Source organism: Aotus nancymaae, unplaced genomic scaffold (genome assembly GCF_030222135.1).
Source record: "Aotus nancymaae isolate 86718 unplaced genomic scaffold, 86718_ANA_hifiasm-v0.15.2.pri h1tg000041l, whole genome shotgun sequence".
NCBI lineage: Eukaryota > Metazoa > Chordata > Mammalia > Primates > Aotidae > Aotus > Aotus nancymaae.
In genome coordinates, this window is record NW_026988455.1 from 19,777,099 (window position 1) to 19,799,829 (window position 22,731).

The window sequence follows — 22,731 nt, forward strand, 5'->3', positions numbered from 1 at the left end:
GATATTGACAGAACTTGATACTTTTCCTGGGGTTAGCTTCAAGTAACCAATAACTGAATGCTTCTAACATTATCAAAGGACCAGCACAAAATATTCTGCATCAGTTTATCCTGCTTGTTACATTTCTTCAGATGAAGTTACTCACTTGACTGCCCATGCGATGCAATGCTATGGAAAGAAATATTATATTCCATATTGACCTCGAAGTAATGGTTTGATAAACAATTGAAATGAATAATTAAAATATTTGCTTAAAAATATGAGAGGGGACAAAGAATTGGAGAGCTAACAGGTGATCTATGAACCTCCAGTATGGTGTGTTTCAACTCACCATGAGAGGACTAAGGATAGGTCTTAGTTAGATAAATGGGTACGTTTTTGTGGTAGCATTGGAGAAGGTAGAAAATGAAAGGGAATTTATATACAACTCCTCTACATCAGTTTTGTTGTTTCCAGTGTTGGATCTGGAAGTCCCTATAATGGGGCTAAAATTAAGGTCCAAGTGTCTAGTAATATTACAAAACCAGAAAGTATGTCTCTTACTTTGACTAATGACAAGAATTCCAAAGAGATTAATGGGGTGGATGATCCTCTCTCTGCATCTCAGCAAGTTGGGGCTGCCTATGCAAATGTGCTGCCTACTGGATGGAATAGCCATTATTTCTCTGTACTCATCCAATTCACCCCCATATGTGTGTGAATGGACCAATGAGGAAGTCCTGACATGTCTCATCTTGCTACTGTCACCATGGCCGAATGAGTTACTGACTTCAGGAGGAAAGGTTTGTTTTAAACTTAATGATAAATGAGAGAAAACTTAATCTGGCTTAGGGAAGAGAACCAGTAAGTGTGTGTTACAAAAGGGAAAAACCAAAGATAATTTTGATGTTCTAAGAGAGGTTTACAAGTGAATAATATGCTCTCTTAGCTTTGACTCAGATGCCCCCTGGGGGAAAAGACTGCCAAAACTTCCTCCACTTCAAAAAAATGAAGAAGCTGTAAAATGACCAATCTAATAAATATACTTCCACTATTGATCTATGTCCTTCAATAACCAGATTGGAGCTCAGACAATGACTATGTGAAACAATACTAATGTGGCTGTCTCATATGGTTTTTGTTTCACAGAGAATTCAATTGGTATAAATTTATACTAATAGAAGTATAAATCTCAATTGATGCATATCATACAATATAGATAGCTGAAGATCAGGGAGAAAAAATAATGTATAAAATATATGGCACTTCGTGTTGGCATTATAGGATAGTTTAAATTCACAACCCCTCAGCAGTGATTACAGTTCTTTCAAATCTGTATGTGTATTCTGATTGCCTATTGATTATGTGCTGTTGAAAGCCAAATGATTCTGTCAAACTAAGAGGGATTTGTTGTAAAAGGCTGTGACCAAAAATTATGGGGGTGGAGTGGACTGCTGTAAAAGTTAAGCCCAGCAGACCTGGAATTAGTGTGAGCTAAAGTGTCTGTATATCACTGATCATTGGTCAAGGAATAAAACATACTGATTAATACTGCTGCTTTGCAACCATGAGTCCAAGATGTTTTGGAACAGGTTTTAAAACTGTGTCAGCAGTGTTTACCGTTAGCAGTGAGACTGATGATTTATGCCTGGTCTCACTGGAACCTTCAGAGTCCTCTGCTGTTAAAGCTTGTTGTCTAGCAAGAATACTCCTACATGTCCAGCAGGGTGTAAGAAACACCAGTAGAGAATTCATTTGGGGGTTTCTGATGTGTTTTCTGCACATGTTGATTCCTTATCTGATAGTGAAATTGTGTTCATAAAACACTTACACAAGGAAAAATGGAGTTCATGCATGGTTCTTACCAGCCCCCTTGCTGGAGGCAGCCTAATTTAGCTGCGATGTAAATACTGACTTTAATGGTATTGCTATGTTGTAATCTTGCCCTTAACAAATGGTAGATATTTAAGTACTGTCATTTTGGGCCCTGTGAGCCTTCCTTAGCAATTGACTCTTGTTTAATTGTCACTGTTAATGTACCACATTTTTTGGTAATGTGGCAGTTCTGTAGTCTTAGGTCTTTTGGCCATTTCTCAAGGTGTCACCTGTTTTGCTGCCTAGGGAGTTACCTGTCCATAACTGACAGAAAATGTAGCTTTTGAGGCCTTCACTTTAGGTTAGCCTTTTCTGAGCCCCAACATGATCATGAAATAGAAAAGCACAATAGGGAAAAACTAGTGAAACCTGAAAAAATGTGTCCACTTAATAATGTTATCAATGTTTCATAGTTATAAAAACATACCATAGTAATATGTTAATGGGAAAAGGGGATGAGGAGTATATACAAACTATCATTGTAATTTTTCTGTAAATATATTCTCAAATTAATTTTTTTAAAAAAAGAGTATGTCTTTTCATCTATATTTTTCTGAAAATTAAGCATGTAGAAAGACATGCTTTTGGCCCTCATTTCCCTTGGGCACTGGGCAGTAAGCTCAAGTAGCATCACGGTGTCAGAGACAAATAAGAAAAAAGAAGGAAACATATTTCCATAACAGATGGCACCTTTCTGCCAGGAACGATAAGTACCTGAGGAAGGTAAGCAGTGCCAGGGCCAGTCTCAGACCAACTCCATCATCCTTCCCTTTTTCATGAGCTGCCCAAAGATCATGTGTCTTCCCTCAGTGTCTGAGTCATCGTCCAAAGGTGGGCTCTTAATCATGGTTCATTTTTGCAGTGATGCCATTCATTTAACTGTTAACAACAGTGTCAAGGAAATATTTGTCCTCTAATTAATTCTAAAGTTGCCATCATTCTCCCTCACACTATCCTTCCTCAATATAACATGGGATGGGAATTAGAGACATTTTTCTCAGGTCAACCGATTTACTTTCTTCATGTTCAACCTACCAGATCAAACCTGCAGAAAGCAACATGTTCAGGACTGAGAGAAAATTGTTACTAGTCTAGGTTTTAAAAATGATTTTGTCTACTTTCTTTTCTGTGCTCATCAAACCATAGGCTAAAATGATGGCACATTAACTAAATGCTTTCTTGGCTAAAATTATGTCACACTGTATTGTCTTACTGAAAGTGACTGCTCTTTTGTACCAGGACTGTACTTCTGGGACCAAGTAGCCCTTTCATTCCGATTCAAACCTGCTGTCTTAGTTTGGCAGAAATACCACTGGTTTGCAATGCAGTGTGACTAGGCATCATGATGTTGGAGGAAAATATTCCAAACAGGATGCCAAGACTATATGCATACAATGAAGGAGAGGACACAACTTACTTTATAATTGCTCTGTGGAAATGAATCAGTAGAGTGGGATAAAATAAAGGCCAAAGAAAAAAAAAAGTATGTAAGAATCACCCTGCCCCACTCCCATCCCCCTGATTAACACACATACACACAAGGTGGTTGGGGAAATCTGTGATCTCCAAGGTCCTAGTAAAACTAGGCAAGACTAGTTTTAGGACTAGACTAATTAATATACAGACATAGCAGGCAGGCCAAAATCTAACAGCATCAAGTTTAAGGAAGCCATCAGAAGATACAGTCACTCAGAAAGGGAAGTGGACAGGCCCAGTGCAGGTTTGGCTCTTGGTGCCCACTAGAACTCACCAGTGAGTTTATATAATGTTTATATACAGACTCAAAGATGTTCCACATAGCTCAGACTATTCACATTTATTCGTATTCTCCACAGAATTCAAATTATTCCATTTTTAACTTCACATTCTACAGTGAGTTTGTCTACAGGTAAATATTCTTATATATGTTCTATGAAATTTTTGATATTACAAAACAAAAGCTTTGGTAAGTCAGTTTTAAGTGAATATTTTATCTCCAATTCTAAAACTGGCATACATCCTCAGAAAAAAATACCTAGGAAAAATGTCATTTATTCAAAATATGAAATTTTATTATAATTATTTGATGTTTAATGGAATTTAACTTTGTGAAGGCTTTTGTGTTTTTTCCTAAAATTTCTGATTTTTAATGAAGGCTCCTGATCATAGTGGATGTTGATCAAGTTTTTTTCTTCATGTGAAGTCTCTGATGCACAATAAACTGATTAGTTTTTCTAAAACTGATTATATTCATAAGGTTTCATCTCAGTTTTACAGAAAGTTTAGGCTAAACTATGTGCATTTAACTAATAAGCCAAACTTGTAAGAGCTTAACAGACTATAAACTTAATTCTTGCTTTAAAATAACAAAAACAAAACCCTGGTGAAGACCCAGAAGTGAATTCTGTTCCAGTTTTTCAGATTCTAGCTTCCTTTACCTGTGCTCTATGGTTTTCAACACACAGGACCCGAGTTTGCTGCACAAATAGCCTCCAATCCATCTTATCCACCAGGAAGATGGTGAGGTGTTTTTAAGGGCCAAGATTAAATGTAATATGTATCATTAGCACCACATTCCATGGTCAGTCCTACCTGGATGAATGGCATACTGGGATTTTTCAACAAGCTATGAGCCTAATGGAAAAGGAAATAAGGGCAACTAGTTTCCAGCCCATGTGACATGAATTTCTGTGACATGAATTTCTGTACTGCATGTTACATAGTAAGGTATGAGTTCCTTCAGGACTTCCCAAATTCATTACATGCTAGGGTTTTCTCTCTAGTATGCATTCTGGTGTGATGTACTCTAAGAGCTGCCTTACGGACAAAAGTTTTCCCACATTCACCACATTCATAGGGTTTCTCCCCTGTGTGAATTCTCTGGTGTACTCTGAGAGTTGAATTTTGGGCAAAAGCCTTCCCACATTCATTACACTCATAGGGCTTCTCCCCTGTGTGAATTCTCTGGTGTGCACAAAGGTGTGATTTCTGGGAGAATGTTTTCCCACAATTATGACATTCATAGGATTTCTCCCCTGTGTGAATTCTTTGATGTACTCTGAGGGTTGAATTATGGGCAAATGGCTTCCCACATACATTACATTCGTAGGGTTTCTCCCCTGTATGAACTCTCTGATGTGCGCTAACATATGACTTCTCAGAGAAGGTTTTGCCACATTCATTACATTTATAGGGTTTCTCCCCTGAGCGAGTTCTAAGATGTGCTCTGAGATGTGATGTCTTGGAGAAGGTCTTCCCACATTCATTACATTCATAGGGTTTCTCCCCTGTGTGAATTCTATGATGTGCCCTGAGGGCTGAATTATCAGCAAACGTTTTCCCACATTCATTACATTCATAGGGTTTTTCCCCAGTATGAATTCTCTGATGTGCACAGAGATGTGTTCTTTGGGAGAAAGTTTTCCCACATTCATTACATTCATAGGGTTTCTCCCCTGTGTGAATTCTTTGATGCACTATGAGGGCTGCCTTATACACAAAAGTTTTCCCACATATGTTACATTCATAGGGTTTTTCCCCTGTGTGAATTCTCTCATGTCCACTGAGGTATGATTTCTGGGAGAAAGTTTTCCCACACTTGCTACATTCATAGGGTTTCTCCCCAGTGTGAATTCTCCGATGTGTACTGAGGCGTGTCTTCTGGAAAAAGGTTTTCCCACATTCATTACATTCATAGAGCTTCTCCCCTGTGTGGATGTTCTGATGTGCTCTAAGGGCTGAATTATGGGCAAACGTTTTCTCACATTCATTACATTCATAGGGCTTCACCCCTGTGTGAATTCTCTCATGTATTCTGAGGGCTGAATTATGGGCAAAAGTTTTCTCACAGTCACTACATTCATAGGGTTTTCTACCTGTGTGAATTCTCTGATGTGCCCTCAAGGCTGAATTGTAGGTGAAAGATCTCCCACATTCATTACATTCATAGGGTTTCTCCCCTGTATGAATTCTTTGATGTGCCTTGAGAACAGAAATATGGGCAAAAGACCTTCCACATTCATTACATTCATAAGGTTTCTCCCCCGTGTGAATTCTATGATGTGCTCTGAGGGATGAATTATGGGCAAAAGTTTTTTCACAGTCACTGCATTCATAGGGCTTCTCACCTGTATGAATTCTTTGATGGGCTCTCAGGGCTGAGTTATAGGTAAAAGATTTCCCACAGTCATTACATTCATAGGGTTTCTTCCCTATATGAACTCTCTTATGTACACTGAGGTGTGTCTTGTGAGAGAAAGCTTTCTCACATTCAACACATTCATAGGGTTTTTCACCTGCGTGAATTCTCTGATGTGCTCTGAGATGTGATGTCTTGGAGTAAGTTTTCCCAAATTCGATACATTCATAGGGTTTTTCCCCAATTAGAATTCTCTGATGTCCTTTCAGATGTGATGTCTTCTCATATTCACTGCCATCACAGAGTTTCATCTCTGCATCTGTTTTCTGGTGTCCTATGAAGGGTGACTTGTAAGATCTTCCACAGCCATCGTTATCACAAAGTTTCTCTTTTATATGAATTCTCAAATGTTTACTGAGGTTTGAATTCTGACAGAAAGTTTTCCCACATTCATTACATTCATAAAGTTTCGATCCCACATAAGTTCCAGGATGCTGAATAGAATGTGAACTTGAACAAAAGGATTTCCCAAATTCCTCATATCGGTAAGGTTTCTCTCCTGAATGGGTCCTCTGATGCTGAATGAGGTGTGCTTTCTGGTAAAAGGATTTTCTGCATTTCCCATGTTCATCAGAAAGGTGGAATTTCTCTTCTGTGTGAATTCTTTGATGTTCTGTAAAGTCTAATTTCTGGTGGAGGGCATTTGAACATTCATTATATTCACTAAATTTATTTCCAGTTTGTGTTTTCTGATATACTACCTGGGCTAAGCTCTGGCTAAAATTTTCTTCACATTTATTGCTTTCAAAAGCACTCCGTCCTGAAATAGTTCTCTGAGATTGAGTGAGGGGTGACCTCCTACTGAAATTAATCCCCCTTTCATTACCTTCATAGTGTGTCATAGCCATGTGAACTTTACTGTATTCAACAATGGTGGTTTTGTCACAGGATGTCCCATATTCATTAAGATCAGAGCATCTTCCCCTTGTGTCAGTTCTCATGTAGCTAAATAAAGTGGTTTTATCAGAGTTTTTTCTAAATTCATCATCCTTACAGGATTTTTCTCCTGTTGGAAAACTCTCAGGTGCAATACAAATTGTCTTATCATCACAATCAAAATACCCCTCCAAAATTTGAAATTTCCAATGCTGATCTTTCTTATAACTGCAAGTTTTCACATTTTTACCATGTTCATAAGATTTTTCTCCAGGATGAGCTTTCTCACACTTAATATCAAGCTGCAATTTCTCACATACATTCATGTATTTATCCTTCTTTCTTGAATATTTTCTTTCACTTATAATTAATTCAGAGGCAATTGGCAAATTCATTCTATGTGAGTCACATTTAAAGGGTATTTTTTCTGAAAACTCTGGAGCTATTTCCAGATCAAATGTTTTTTCTAAAACTTTCTGTCCTTCTTTACTCAATATTTTGTCAGCATCATCAATGAATATCTCTTTCCACAGAGGTTTTTCTTGTTTTTCCCAGATCCCTTTGATGTAATCATCAACTTCAAAATGTCCTAAAACAAGAAAAATTGAAACATACTATAAATCTTACATTTCTCATGGAGAAGAACTTACACTCATGTTTTGGTTTTGGTTTTTGAGACAGGGTATTGCTCTGTCATCCAGACTGGAGTGCAGTGGCAACAGTATAGCTCACTGCAGCATTGAACTCCTAGGCTCAAGCAATCCTCCCACTTCAGCCTCCCTACTAGGTGGGAGTACAGGGGTATGCCACCATGCTCAGCTAATTATTATTTTTTTTATGTTTAGTAGAGACAGAATCTTGCTATGTTGCCCTGGCTGATCTTAAACTCCTGAGCTCAAGTGATCCTCCCACCTTGACCTCCCAAAGTGCTGGGATTACAGGCATGAGCCGCTGTGCCCAGTCCATGTTTTGTTATGTGTTTTATTCTATTGTTTCTGTCATATTTCCAAAGATTAAATAATTCATGCACACAGACAGATTCTCTCCTCAGCCATGCTATTTACAAATAGGAATTATTTCCAGGGCCAGTCAAGGCAGAGTAGCCCCTTTCCTCCCATGTTTTCCCTCTTACAATTAAAAATCCCTAGGCAAAAAAACAAATACACAAAAACACAAAGACTACAAAATGGAAAGAAAGTAGACTTTGGGACTTAAGAAATGACATAGTGGAGAATTCCCAGGCTATTCTATATCCTGGATGGGTGCTGTCGAAACCTGCAATCCTGCACTGACAGGCACAGACCCAAAGAAAAGCCTGCTCCTTCCAGCTAGAGGTCTGAGAAAATGGTAGTCTAACAGAACAGGAAACACTTTTGATATTTCTCATGCTCAGGCCAAACCAAAATGATACATTCCTGGTGGTTCCATGGAGGCTGAGCAGGGAGCTAATTTTCCCCTGCCATACATACAGGGGATCTGCATGCTCTTATATGTTTCATTCCATGAGCCATGAAGAATCCTGAGAAAGTTCCATTCTAGGGATAAGTTAGGAGATTTAACAGCTAGCTAATTCACTTTTCACCATGTAACGATGTAACAAGAAGTGAGTAGTCTGTAACTCAGACGTCTTCACAAGAATACTGGCACCCTAATCTCGGACTTCCAGTCTCCTGAACTGAGAAAAACAGAAGTTTATTAGTCTATGGCAATTTGTTATAGTAGCCCGAACTAACACAGAGTTATTGTTCATGTTGTTTTATTATCTCTTGAATGTTGGCTGTGTTAGTAGTTAGTCCTCTCTTGCATTTTTGTTATTGATAATTTGTGTCTTCTTTTTTTCTCTCTCTCTGATGGCTTTTATCATTTAAAAAAACATTTTAAATATTTAAGCCTTTGGTTTGATTCATTCTTTTTCATCCTTCTACTTTCTTTCAATTTATTGTCCTCTCCTTGTCTAGTTTCTTAAAGGGGAAACAAGGTAATGTCCTATCAGAGATCTGAAGAATTAAAACCACACAACACATCAATGCCAAAAATTTTAACAAAATTCAAAACCAATTTATTAACTTAATAAAAGGAATCTACAAAAAGCCTATAACTAACACTATGTTCAAGAGAGACTGAATGTTTTCCCTCTAAGATCAGGAAAAAGACAAGGATGCCTACTACGAGCACCTTTACACAAGACTGCAGTGGAAGGACCAGCCAGTGCAATAATGCAAGAATAAAAACACAAAGATACAGAGTAAATTTACAAAGAAAGAAAATCATTTAAAATCTAAAAAGCTCCTTGAACTAATAACTGTTTTTAGCAAGGGCAGAATCTAAGGCCAATATACAAATCTATGCCTATAAACACACAGTGATGAATTGGAATTTAAAATCAGAGAAACAATATTTATCACAGTACCAAAACAAAATTAAAAACAAAAATTTAAAAAGCCTTTTCATCTTTGTTCTAAAAACTAAAAGACATTAATGAAAGAAATCAAAGGAACAGTAAATAAATCAGTGGGGACATTTTGTATATGGATTAGAAGACACAATTGTTAAGATGTCAGTGCTCTTTAATTTGCTCTATAGATTCAATGGCACACCAGTTTAAATGCCAACATGTTTCCTTTGTAAAGATCATGAAACACATTTAAAAATTTATACAAAAGATGAAAACTGGAGAAGTACTTGATTTTAAAACTTAATAAGCTAGAGTAATCACATTAATGTGGTATTGGCATAAGGACAGACACGTACATGAATGAAAAGAAATAGAAACTACAGAAATAGACCCACAAATATACAGCCATCTGTTTTCTAAGAAAGGTGGAAATGCTATTCAGTGGAGAAGTAACAATCTTTCAAAAAGTAATGCTGGAATAACTAGACTCCCTGTTCCAAAAAAAATTAAACTTGACACCTAACTCATACTTTCTATAGAATTTAACACAAAATGGATTATCAACTAAGTGTAAAAAGTGAAGCTGTAAAATTTCTAGAAGAAAATAGGATTCCTAAATCTGTTATTTTGAGTTTCAAATTTCTAGATAGGGTAACAAAAGCAGGATCTGTAAAAGAAAATTAATAAGTTGGACTTTACCAAAATTAATATTCAGTTTTAGTGAGCCTTCTCTAAAGTTATACTAGCAGGAGTGAGATGCAGCATCATTACCTGACACGTGGGGATGGAAGTCCAGTTCTCCACTGATCTCTGCTGACACCCTAGAGGTGAAAGAGGAGGCTTCTACTTTTTTTTTTTTTTGAGACGGAGTCTTGCTCTTGTCGCCCAGGCTGGAGTGCAATAATGGTGTGATGTTGGCCGCTGTAACCTCCGCCTCCCAGGTTCAAGCAATTCTCCTGCCTCAGACTCCAGAGTAGCTGGGATTACAGGTGCCTGCCACCATACCTGGCTAATTTTTGTACTTTTAGTAGAGACAGGGTTTCATCATGTTGGCCAGGCTGGTCTCAAACTTCTCACCTCAGGTGATCCGCCTCAACCTCCCAAACTGCTGGGATTACAGGTGTGAGCCATTACACCCGGCTGCGGATTCTACATTATCCCTGGGCATGGGTGAGAGATCAGGAGCCCCACAAGGACTCTGATGACACTAACCACCCTGTATTTCATCAGGTGCCAAGTCTCCCAGTGCATCTTCATTCTTCTTTCCACCCTTGAAAAGTACTTCACTTTATTATACTCCTCTACAAATATTGCACTTTTTGTTTTTTTGAGACAGAGTCTCATTCTGTTGCCCAGGCTGGAGTACAGTAGTGGCTCACCATAACCTCCACCTCCTGGGTTCAAGCAATTCTCATGCCTCAGCCTCCTGATTAGCTGGGATTATAGGCGTGAGCCACCATGACTGGCTAATTTTTTTGTATTTTTAGTAGAGACAGGGTTTTGCCATATTGACTAGGCTGGTATCAAACTCCTGGCCTCAAGTGATCTGCCTGCCTTGGCCTCCCAAAGTGCTGTGATTACAAGTGTGAGCCACTGTGCCTGGCTAGATATTGCATTCTTTACAAACTGAAGGTTTGTCGCAACCCTGAGTTGGGCAAGTCTGTTGGCACCATTTTTCCAACAGCATGTGCTTACTTTGTGTCCGTCCCAGCCATTTTTGGCAATCAAATATTTTAATTAAGGCAATGCATACTGTTTTTTAGACATGTTACTGCACATCGAAAAGACTATAGTATAAACATAACTTTTATATGCCCTAGGAAAAGAAAAAATTGTGTGTAACTTGCTTTATTGTGATAATTTGCTTCATTGAAGTGGTCTGGAACAGAAACTGCAATCTCTATAACGCATAACTATATATACAGATATTTAGCTACACTTAGTGGGTAGAGTAGAAAGGAATACATTTACTCCATCCTTCCCATGGTTAATGCATTCTGTATTTTATTAAATCCTTCCCTAAGAAGAGCCATTAACCTATTCTATGTCATCTTCTAGAGTATTTCTACTTTTGATAATTAGGTCTATTTCTACTTGATAATTAGGTCTTTAAGCCAATTGGATTTGATTTATTGTTTTGATCTATATGGATACCTCAAGATCCTTTTCCCGTTGTTCTCCAGTGTCACCTAAGACCAATCGTCTATCAGGTGCATGTTTTCTCGTGATCTTTCTACTCTGTTTCACTAATTTACTAAACCATCCCACCCCCTGCTCCATGCTACTTAGCTGCTCAGAGCTTTGCGTAATATCTGGTAGAGCAGCAAATCCTCCTGCATCACTCTGCTTTATGAATGGGATTTTGTTTGGTATAGCATTACATCTTTACAAATGTATCCCCACTTGAATTCATCATATAGGTGTTGCTTCTCTTTTATCTTTGATAGGGTTAGCTAAAGTTTCATTCATTTTATTTTTATTGTAAGAAACATTGAGTTTTCCATTTTACTAATTTCCAATTTCACTTTTAAATTCTTCTGCTTTCATTACTGTATTTTGGATGCCATTCTTGCTTAATTTATTAATGAGACTACAAACTTCCTTCTGTCCACTACTTTAGCTATCTCTGATGGTTTCTAACTTGTGGTTACAATTATTTCATTAAGGAAATCAAACCCAAAATTGCATTACACTTTTTTGTATATTGTTTAAAAGAGATACTTTAAAATTTTTTCAGGTGGATTGATTTCATTTTATTATTATTCTAGATTTGTCAAACTAGGTTCAGAGAATACTGTTTGTGCTTATTCTAATTTGTTGGCTTTATTGAGGTTTTCTCTTTAGACTAATAGTATACTCTCACTATTTTATCATTATTCCATTTAAACGTTAAAGTTTTGTTTTTTGCATTAGCATACATATACACAAATGTATAGTTCACTTTAATACAAATGTAATTTATATCCTTTCTTGGCATATTTATTTAATGTCCATTGTACCTACTGTTTGATCAGATGAGGCATATTATGATGTCCTAATTCTAATGAGTTTTAAGTTCTTAGAACTCCATTGATTTTATGTTTTAGTAACATTGATATCATAGTATTTGGTACAGTCATTCAAATCCTTAAAGGTTTTCATTTCTCTGTGCTCTTGAATGAGAGCTTTTTCTACTTTAATGCATTTATTGCTTCAATTCAGATCTGAATAATACAGAACATGAAACCTACATTATTTTATCTTTATTGACTCAACAACTTTACCAATCTTTTATAATTATCTTTCTATGTTATTTATTTAGGGATATCTCTTTCAGACAATCAATATGATCCAATAATTTACATTTAGTGACTCGGCAACATGCTTGATCTAAATTATGTCAATCTTTATGTGATGCTATTTGTTGGTTATGGCTTCTAAATTATGTCAATCTTTATGTGATGCTATTTGTTGGTTATGGCTTCACAAGAAAAACTTTAAGTGTGCTTCACTTAAAATAGTTAAGATGATTTTACTTTCTTATTCTAAAAATTACATTGAACACTATAACTTTTTAAGATTCCTGGAATCATTTATTAGTACAAAGGCTAATAGGCATATAAAAAGATGTCTGATATCATTAGTGACCAGGGAAATTGTTGTCTCATCCTTCCTAAATTCTTACCTTGAAGCCCTACCCACAGTTTAAGTGTATTTGCAGACAAGGCCTTCACAGAGGCAATCAGGGTAAAAATGAGGTCATAGGGAAGGGCCCTAATCTAGCAGTATCTTTATAAGATATCTTTATAAGAAGAGGAAAAACACCAGAATATTCTTTCTCTCCCACTGCATGTGCACAGAGGAAAGGCCACATGAAAACACAGCAAGAAAGTGGCTGTCTTCAAGCCAGGAAGACAGGCTTCACTAGAAACCAACTTCTTAGCACTTCCATCTTGTACTTCCAGCCTCCAGAATCACAAGAATTTCTGTTGTTTAAGCTTCCCAGCCTATGGTATTTATTATAATAGCCCTAGCTGACTAATACAGAAATGTGAAGCAAAACCACAATGAGATATTGCTTCATAACCACGGGGTGGCCAGAATCAAAAAGTCAAATAACAGCAAGTATTGGTAAGGATGTGGAGAAATCAGAATCCCCGTATGCTGTTGTTAGGAATGGAAAATGGCACATTTAGAACAACAGTCTGGTGGTTCCTCAAACAGATAAAGACACAGATATCATATGACCACCCAGCAGTTTCACTCCTAGGAACAGACACTTAAGAAATAAAAACAATTGTCCATGCAAAAACTTGTAAATCAATGTTTACATTAGCATTATTTGTAGGTAGAATCCCAAATACCTACTGACTGATGAATGGACAAACAGGTGGTATATCTACACAACAGAACAAATGGCCATAAAAAGAATGAAACATGTATTCTATGACTAGTCGTAAATATTATGCTAAAGAAAACAAACCAATCACAAAAGACCACATATTTTATGTGATACCATTTATATAAAATGTCCAAAATAGGCAGATCTATAGAGACAGAAGTAGACTGGTGGTTACCTAGGGCTGCAGAGGGGATAGGAGAGTGATAACTAAAGGGTATAGGTTTCTTTGAGGTGATGAAAATTAATTAGTGATGTCTGCATATACAGTCATCCTCTGGTATCCATGGAGAACTGGTTCCAGGACGCTCTTGAATACCAAATTCTGCAAATGCCCAAGTCCTTGATGCAAAATGACATAGTATTTGCATATAATCTATGCACATCTCTTGTATACTTTAAATCATCACCACATTAACTATGCTACCTAATACAATGCAAATATCAGGTAAATAATTGTTATACTGTATTGTTCAGGGAATAATGACAGGAAAAAAATGCCTACACACGATGAATGGAAGTGCAATATTTCCTCCCTAAATAGTTTTGATCTGTGGTTGCTTGAAGTCACTGAACTGTACACTTTAAATGAGTGAATTGTATGAGATGTGAATTATATCTCAATAAAGCAGTTAAAAAAAACTTCCAAAGTTGCTCTCTCTCTAAAGTCTGTCTAGCCCAGAGGGCTCCTTCTGTTAACGTCCACTTACCTGGGTACTTCTGGTTCAGGAATTCATCTTCTAAGGACCATGGCTCTTCTCCTTGCTCCAACTGGGAGATCACCTTGGGTTTGGTAATGCAATATCCTATAAACAAAATAATTGAAGGTATACATGGACCAGATCCATGAGCTTTTGGGTTTCCAAAGTTGAAAAAAGATACGGCAGCAAAGCATTAACTGAGAGTATTAATTTGAAGTTTTTATTGGGAAAGTAGTAACACGTTTCTTTTGTTTCTGTAAAGGTTTCAACTACTTCAGACCTTTTAATCCAAAGCCTATAACCTCTTTAATCTCTATAAAGGGTCCGTGTGTTTTGATAATTTTTAAAAAGGGAACATATATTCTAGAGAGCGCCCCATGGTAAGCTGTGCTCACCCACTGAGACGAGGTGTCTGTAGTTCTCCAGCATCACATCTCTGTAGAGGGTCCACTCAACAGGGCCCAAGTGCTGCCACTCCTCCTGGGTGAATTCCACAGCCACATCCTGGAATGACACTGATGCCTGTAACAACATTTATCACAACAAATGTAACAACGGTTTCTTCAAAGGTTCAGAATTAGGTGACACAGAAAATATCTTTGAGAGCTACTACTTTGAGGCTCTAAAATGAATGGTTATAAAGGCCTATTTTAGACCCAATATTGTCTTAACATATGTTACTTAATGAAAACATTTTTAACTTGCCATAATTTATCTATTTACATTTATGAATTCTAGGTTTTAAGACAAAAAAAAAAATTCAGTGTAAAACAACTTCCTACAACTTCCTTCCAACCACCTCCTTCCTTCTTCCACATCTCTGCAGATTATCCAGGGTAGTCTCTAGGACATTCACACCCTCCCTGAACATCATCACTGTAAAAGGAAGAGATATATGTGAGGTCTGGAGATACCCTGACCAAACTTATGTATCAATAAATGTATACAAATATACAAGCGCAGAGCACATGAAGAGCAGAGAACAGCTACAAAACAGTTGGAACCAAAGAGACCAGCATAAGAGAACACTTCCTACACAGAAGTCCCAGCAGTGGATGTAAGAATAGGGATATAATCACAGAAAAGAAGCTACAACCATTTAATAACTACTTTCCTGTACAGCTACTCAGTCTAGCTGTATGAGCAGCTCCTTTTAAAAAATTTTTGTTTTTAATTGACAGAAAGACAAATATTTCAAATTATATCTCACTTACATGTGGAATCTAAAAAGTTCAAATTCATAGATGTAGAGAGTAGAATGTTGGTTACCAGAGGCTGGGGGTGAGGGGTGAGGGGTGAGGAATGGGGAGGCACTGGTCAAAGGGCACAAAGTTTCAGTTACATGAGAGGAATAGTTTTTGAGATATTGCACAGGATGATGACTAGTGTGAATAACAATGTATATTTCAAAATGAGCAGCTGCTTGGTGGTGCCAAAACTGATATTTGAGAAACAAGAAAAAATGTGTTAGAAAATTCAGTGAGAGTTCTGTTCATGTTGGTACACAGCTAGAACTATTCCTTCGACCAGGACACACGATTTTAGAGCACAAAAGGGAGGATGGGGATGAAGACAAGCATTTGAGTCACTAGCAATTCAGGTGGTGAGTGAAGTTAGCAAAGACAGATAGACAGCTTCTTGAGCACATAGGGATTGAAGAAAGAAAAGAACCAAAAACAATACCTGAGGAACCACAAAGCAGAAAAAGTATAGACCACAAAGCCAGAGATGGTTTCTGAAATATAATAATAGGATCAGGAGGGGGCAGAGTCTTAGAAATTGAGAAAAGAGAAACTTTCCACAACAAAAAGACTTCAAATTCAAATTAGCAAGTGATGACAGACACTGAAGTAGAGATCCAAGAAAATTCCTTCTTCCACAAAAGCAATGAGGAACTGGCAAAAACTGCAGAATCCACTTTTTCAGAACTCTAGAAGCTACCAAAGGCTTACAGCAATCTGCAGAACATTGATATCAGAAAAACAGCTGCATCACAGTAAGAACAATGATCTTGTGTCATTTCAACCTGCCCTATCTCCCTCCCTCTTGCTCCAATTCGGCATTAGCTTTAAGAAATGTCTGAAGCAACAGGGCAATCTAGCGGCCTGGTACCCACTGGATGAGGCAGACTGGGTCGCAGGTCAGCCAAAGTCTCATTCCCAGAAAATGCTCATTATCCGACCAAATCTGTGGTTCCCTGGAAGAACTCACTTGCAAGGCTTATTGTCTGAATTAACTCAAGAGTTCCCCAGTGTGCAAAGCTTTATCCTTGAAGGCATTTGCCAGAAACATTCAAAGGCAATTGTTTAACTTAGCAGCTACCTGAGGCTGTGGATAACACCTGACATAGATAATAATCTAATCAAAAACCTTTATTAGAAAGGAAAAACTGGGGAATGGAATGTTCAGAAAGCTTTTGAAAAGCTTCTACAGATTCTAGACTCTAGAAGGTCTCCTACATGCATAGTGCTGAGCATATGCCCAGGACTGTGAATATGCTCGGGAAAGATGTGAGAAGGTCCTACACTGTCACCCTGGGTAACCCTGAGGTTTAGGGTGAACAGGAAGTGAAGGCTAACATGGAGTTATAAATTGCCTGGATGACTGTTAAAGGAATGCTCTAGCACTCATGAGGCTCTTTGGCAAAGAATGAGAGACTTACTTAAGGTTTCAGGCATCTAAGAAAATTTCTGCAGACTTCTGTGGCCACACGTGATAATAAACACAGGCTCTACTGAATCAATTAAAAAGTTGCCAGACAAATTTCAACAATCCCAGCAAATCATGAAAGTTTTCTAGAGCTGCCACCTTATTTTATTTAAAATGTATAGTTTTCAACAAAAAAAAAAATGCAAAACAAGAAAAGAAACAACCAAGTAAGACTCATATGCAGGAAAAAAGTACAATCAACAGAAACTGCTCATGAGGAAGCAGGCATTGGACTTATTAGACAATGACTTTAAATCAACTATTTTATATACAGTCAAAGACTTAGAGGAAATGATATATAAGGACTAAAAGAAAGTATTAGAATAACATCTCATCCAATAAAGGATATCAATAGACAGAAACTCAAAAGGAACCAAATAGAAACTCTAAAGTTGAAAAGTACAAAACTAAAACAAACATTTTACCAAAGAAAAACAGCAGGTCTGAGCAGGTGGAAGAATGAAACAACTGGACAACATGCCCAGTGAGATTATGCAGTGAGAAACAAAGAAAAATAACAAGAAATTAACTGTTGGACAGTATCGAGCTTACCAATATATGCCAAATAGACTAACAGGGTAGAGATAGAAAGGGTCTAAAACAGTATCAGAATAATGGCTAAGAAACTCCCAAATCTGATGAAAATGATAAATCTACATATCCAAAATGTTTCACATACTTTAAGTATAATACACTTGGAGAAAGAAATCCACACTGGCTGGGGGTGGTGGCTCACGTCTGTAATATCAGCACTTTGGGAAACTGAGGCAGGCAGATCACTTGAGGACAAGAGTTCGAGAGCAGCCTGGCCAACATGGCAAAACCCCACCTCTATTAAAAATACAAAAATTAGGCAGGCATGGTGGTGAAAGTCTGTAATCCCAGCTATTCAGGAGGCTGAGCCACAAGAATCACTTGAAACTGGGAGGTGGAGGTTACAGTGAGCTGAGATCGTGCCACTGCACTCAAGCCTAGGTGACAGAGCAAGAGACTGTCTCTAAATAAATAGACAGATAAATAGAAATCCACACCTGGACATGAGAGTCAGAGTGTTAAAAAAATAAAGAGAGACAATCGTGATAGCCATAACAGAGAAACAGGTCATCATATTAAAGGCTGATTTTTAATGAGAAACTATGGAGGACAGAGGGCAATGGGATGACATATTCAAAGTGCTGAAACAAAGACTGTCAACCAATAACCTCTATATCCAGGAATAATGGAGATATTGTAATCTTGCCAGGTAAACAAAACCTGAGAGAATTCATCACAGGCAAGACTGCCTGTAAGAAGTAATAAAGGGAGTGGTTCAGCAAAACTATAGACAGAGGAGCAGGTTAGTGGTTGTTTACGGTTCATAGGGAATGAAGTGGTAGTTTTAGTGTACACAGCTTCATTCTCAGGCAAGAAAAATGGTCTAAAGTTGACTGTGGTGATATTAGCACATTTTCTCAGAATATACAAAAAAAAATCACTGAATTCTACACTTTAAATGGGTAAATGGTAAGATATGTGAATTGAATCTCAAAAAAGGGATTTTAAAAAAAGAAAAAACAAAGGAAGACAAAATATCTGGAGACAACAGAGAAGACTAAAGAGCCAGGAGAGAAACTGAGGCTGAGCCAAGTGAAAGGACAAGGAAGGCAGCTCCATGAAGACATCAGCAGGGGAAGGACAGGAGAGTGGAGGGCATCAGTAACGGGGAAAGGTTCCAGGACAGAGTGAGACATTGAGCAAAGAGCTTCAGAAAAGCCAAGCAAGGAAAGGAAAAGACCACATCCACTAGATTTGATTATCCTCTAGGTAGGGACACTGGAGTTCCCAGGCAAGTTGGAAAAAACCAAGGCATCCTACGGAGATTTGACATTAAATACTAAGTGTGAAAATACCTGAAAGAGAACAAAATTTTGGACTGCCTGCTGAGTAACCTGAATATCATCGTACTTAAAATATTTAATGAGAGTGATGTTAAAAACATTCAGTTGATTCATCAGAAAAATATTAAATTCAACCCCTGCATTGGAGTTGCACTGGAGTTCTTGTAAAACAATACTGAATGTGTTCAAATTTAGTATTATAGTTTCCACTTCTATTGAAGAAGAAATAATATTCTGTTATTTGGCAATTTGTTAACTAAGTCACCTACTTGAAGAGTAAATACATTTCATTATCTTTATTTTTATATTCCATGATAAATCAGTTTGCTTTATCCTTCTCATCAATGTAAACCTTTAAGTATTGTCTGTCTGACACTCTACCATGGCTGTCAATAACCTCAGAAATAAATGTGAAGCACAATTTCATAAATTTGTAATATCAGAGGGTCTGCATCTCACCACATGCCACTTTGCTCAGCTATTCACCTGCATTTCTACATCTTCTATGAATGTGTCTGATCCATTTCTATTTCTACTTTTCCATGTTAACGTACAGACACATAAACTCTTAAGAAACAATTGCAAAATTAACTGGTTTTTAAAAACCAAACTCACCTGAGACATGTTCATTTTCTGTTGCTCCTGGAAGAGTGTAGAGAACTGTGGAGGTTCAGCTGGGGAGGAGGAAAGATCAATGGGGTCATGAGAGACCTGGTCTGCCTCATACTTCCTACAGAAATGGTCCCTGACATGAAATGGTTCAGCCTGACAATGGTTTTACTATGACATAATCCCATTGTAATTAAGGAGCACGTAAATCTATTCACGTGCCTAAAAACAATTTCATCACTCTCAGTTGGAGAAAAGGATTCCCAATGCAGAATGTCCTTTTGACTCTTGAAAAGGGACAAGAAGGGCCACTCGAAGATAGCAACACCTGAACATGTGCACCTCTGAAAGGATTACGTGTGCTTAACCTTGCATTTTCACTAAGTAAAGTTATACTGTTTTTTGTTGATTTACTAATAATTATGTTGATTTATTAACAATTATGTTCCCTTTTGGACTAACAAAAAAGTAAAAATAAAACAAAGGACTAAACAAGTTCAGGTACACAGAGGTGAAGCTGTTTACCTTCATTAAAACTAATGTCAAAACACTACCCAGCCGGGCATGGTGGCTCACGCCTATAATCCCAGCAATTTGGGAGCCCGAGGCAGGTGAACTGCTGGAGGCCAAGAGTTGGAGACCAGCCTGGCCAACATGGCAAAATCCCGTCTCTACTAAAAATAGAAAACATAAAAAACAAATTTAAAAATAATTTTTTAAAAAAGGAACTACTCAGGCTAATTTATTAATCCAGTTCTTACTGTCTTTATACCCAGAGTTAGAGTTTCCACAGAAAAAAATAAAGATGGGATGTTTTATGCAAGGAATTTCAGGCCCAATATTTTTGGGCTTCCAATATAGGAAATTCTTCCTCCCCTACCAGGAAAGAGGGAGAATTAGTATTACTCTAAATGCCACATGTGGTGATGAACACGGTGAGAGAGTGACTCAGAATGTGGAAGAAGTGAAGGGAGAATGGAGGAAAATGGGTGGCTGTTTTGGATCTGGACAGCTGATTACGTCTTCCCTGGATATCATGACCTAACCAGGCCTCAAGTAAAGTATCTTTTTCGACTCAGCTTGACAATCACTCATCCCTCTCAACTGCAGGGAATCACCTTCTGCAAGTTAGTCCACAGCAAAGTCACACATTCTGGGATGGCTTCTGGATGTGGTGACATCACTAAATTTGACTCATATTATACAGGGAATCAAGAATGCCTCTGGGGAAACAATCAGGACTTGCTCCTTTCTAGAATCTTCTGCCTCCGCTCTGAAGCTCTAGAAGAGGTCTCCTCCATCAAATGGGCTATTGTTCTATGGCAGTGGTCCCTAGGATTCCCTCTTTATTGCCTCGTAGGAGCTGCTTTGCTCCAGAGGGGCTAGAACTTGGGCCTGAGAAACTCACTTTACTTGAAACCTTCACCCAGTACCCTAAACTTGACTCTTGACAGTCACTAAACATGTGCTATTCAGCACTGCACCCATCAGCCACATACAACCATTGCACACCTGAAGTTTGGCCAGTGCCACAAGCTGAATATTTAGGATGCAATGAGTTAAGTAAAATAAAGCAGTAAAACTGATTTTGCCTGCCTCTTTTCTTTACTGTAGCTACTGCAAAATTCTAAACTCTTCTCTTTTTTGAAACAGAGTCTCACCTGGTCGACAGAGCAAGACTCTGTCTCAAAAAAGAATTTTGCAGTGGCGCAATCTTGGCTCACTGAAGCCTCTGCCTCCCCTGGGTTCAAACGATTCTCGTGCCTCAGCCTCTCAAGTAGCTGGGATTACAGGTGTGCACAACCACACCTGGCTAATTTTTGTATTTTTGTAGAGACAGGGTTTTGTCATGATGGCCAGGCTGGTCTCAAACTCCTGGCCTCAGGTGATTCACCGGCCTCAGCCTCCCAAAGTGCTGGGATTACAGGCATGAGCCACCGTGCCTGGTCAAAAATTCTTAATTATATTTGTGTTTTGCCTTATCTTCCTTATCTTTCTACTGGACAAGACAGCACTAGAGTATCAATCTGTGCCTTTGCAGAGAGAGACAGTGGGAACAGTACAAGAGGTATCAGGAGCCTCAACCTGAATCAGAGGTCCTGTAGAGACCCGACAGATCGCAGGATGTATTTACCACTTGGTGAGATTCTGTCCACATTCACTTCACAATCATCTACGCAGATCTGGTGACAGGCGACTCTGCAAAAGCGCTCTGAAGGCTTTAGGCCAGTACTGGCAAGTCTGGGTTTCAGACAGACAGCATATTAGAAAGAGCAGGACAGGAGTCACATCTGTTGGCATTTGCACCTCACCTCACTCACCTACTAGTGTGTGCCTCGGGGTACCCATCCCCATGAACTTCCGTCCATTTTTTAAAAATGGCACGTTTATACCAAGGAGGGTCGTTGTGAAGGTTAAGTGAAATACCAAACGATGAGAACAAGTGTCTCATAATTCTGAGAGTAGGTTACATTTCACACAGTGACTATTACAGAAACGACAAAATGCTTCACAGGTGACAACTTATTTAATTCTCAGAATAGGAACACGAGTTACTAGTAATCTCCTGTTTGCCGTCAACCTTATCCATGCACATTCCCCTTCTCACGCCCGCAGCTCCGCGGGGCCGGGCAGCCCCCACAACTGCAGGCAGGACTCGGCCCGGGCCCGCGACCTGGGCAGGGGAGGAGAGGGAGGACCAGCCTGGGGACTCCCGAGGCTGCCTGCTGCTGTCCACTGCACACGAGCCCGCCCGTCCCCAAGTCCCCGGGCCGCAAGGAGCCCCGTCACCGGCGCTCTCACCCCAGATGCGCAGCCTCAGCTCCCGCGCAGACCTAAGAACTCGGACACCTTGTCCCTTTCAGGCCCGGGAAAGCAGACGACAGGCGGCGAGGCTGGGTTTACGCATGCGCAGAGGGAGCGCCGAAACCCTATTCCCGAAGTGCTACGCGGTAGGCGCATAACATTGAAAACTACAATTCCCATAAGCCCATAAGACCGAAGGAAGTATAATTTTTTCTGCTGCTTTGACCCGCTGCGAGGGACTCTTGGAGCCCAGGCAGAGTTTCCCAAAATTCCCTGAGGTTGTCAGCATGACCACAAACTGCGATGCATAGTTCTAGATACGATCTTGGTTGGAAAAAAAAAGCAACTGC

The 22,731-nt window shown here is 38.7% G+C and overlaps 1 protein-coding gene across 3 annotated transcripts; it reads right to left on the reverse strand.

The window, feature by feature from the left end:
* Nucleotides 1–3,655: 3,655 nt before the first annotated feature.
* ZNF658 (zinc finger protein 658) lies at nt 3,656–22,454 on the reverse strand. 3 transcript variants are annotated; one of them, XM_012463059.3, is made up of 6 exons: nt 22,379–22,454; nt 21,711–21,817; nt 19,583–19,641; nt 14,777–14,903; nt 14,391–14,486; nt 3,656–7,496 (listed from the first exon to the last, which is right to left on the reverse strand). In XM_012463059.3, the coding sequence occupies exons 3-6, from the start codon at nt 19,595–19,597 to the stop codon at nt 4,573–4,575; spliced, it is 3,162 nt and encodes a 1,053-aa protein (XP_012318482.2). In that variant the 5' UTR covers nt 19,598–19,641; nt 21,711–21,817; nt 22,379–22,454; the 3' UTR covers nt 3,656–4,572. The 3 variants fall into 3 exon arrangements, with proteins under 3 accessions (XP_012318482.2, XP_064217623.1, XP_012318493.2); XM_064361553.1 differs by having other exon boundaries at nt 19,583–21,817; XM_012463070.3 differs by lacking the exon at nt 22,379–22,454 and having other exon boundaries at nt 21,711–22,163.
* Nucleotides 22,455–22,731: the final 277 nt, after the last annotated feature.

Bases quoted from the DNA above. Each gene is read 5' to 3' on its own strand.
- ZNF658 (XM_012463059.3), bottom strand. The intron at 14,487-14,776 runs GTGAGCACAGCT...TTTTGTTTATAG, and splicing joins CAGACACCTCGTCTCAGTGG to GATATTGCATTACCAAACCC. The intron at 7,497-14,390 runs GTAAGTGGACGT...TTCTTGTTTTAG, and splicing joins CCTGAACCAGAAGTACCCAG to GACATTTTGAAGTTGATGAT.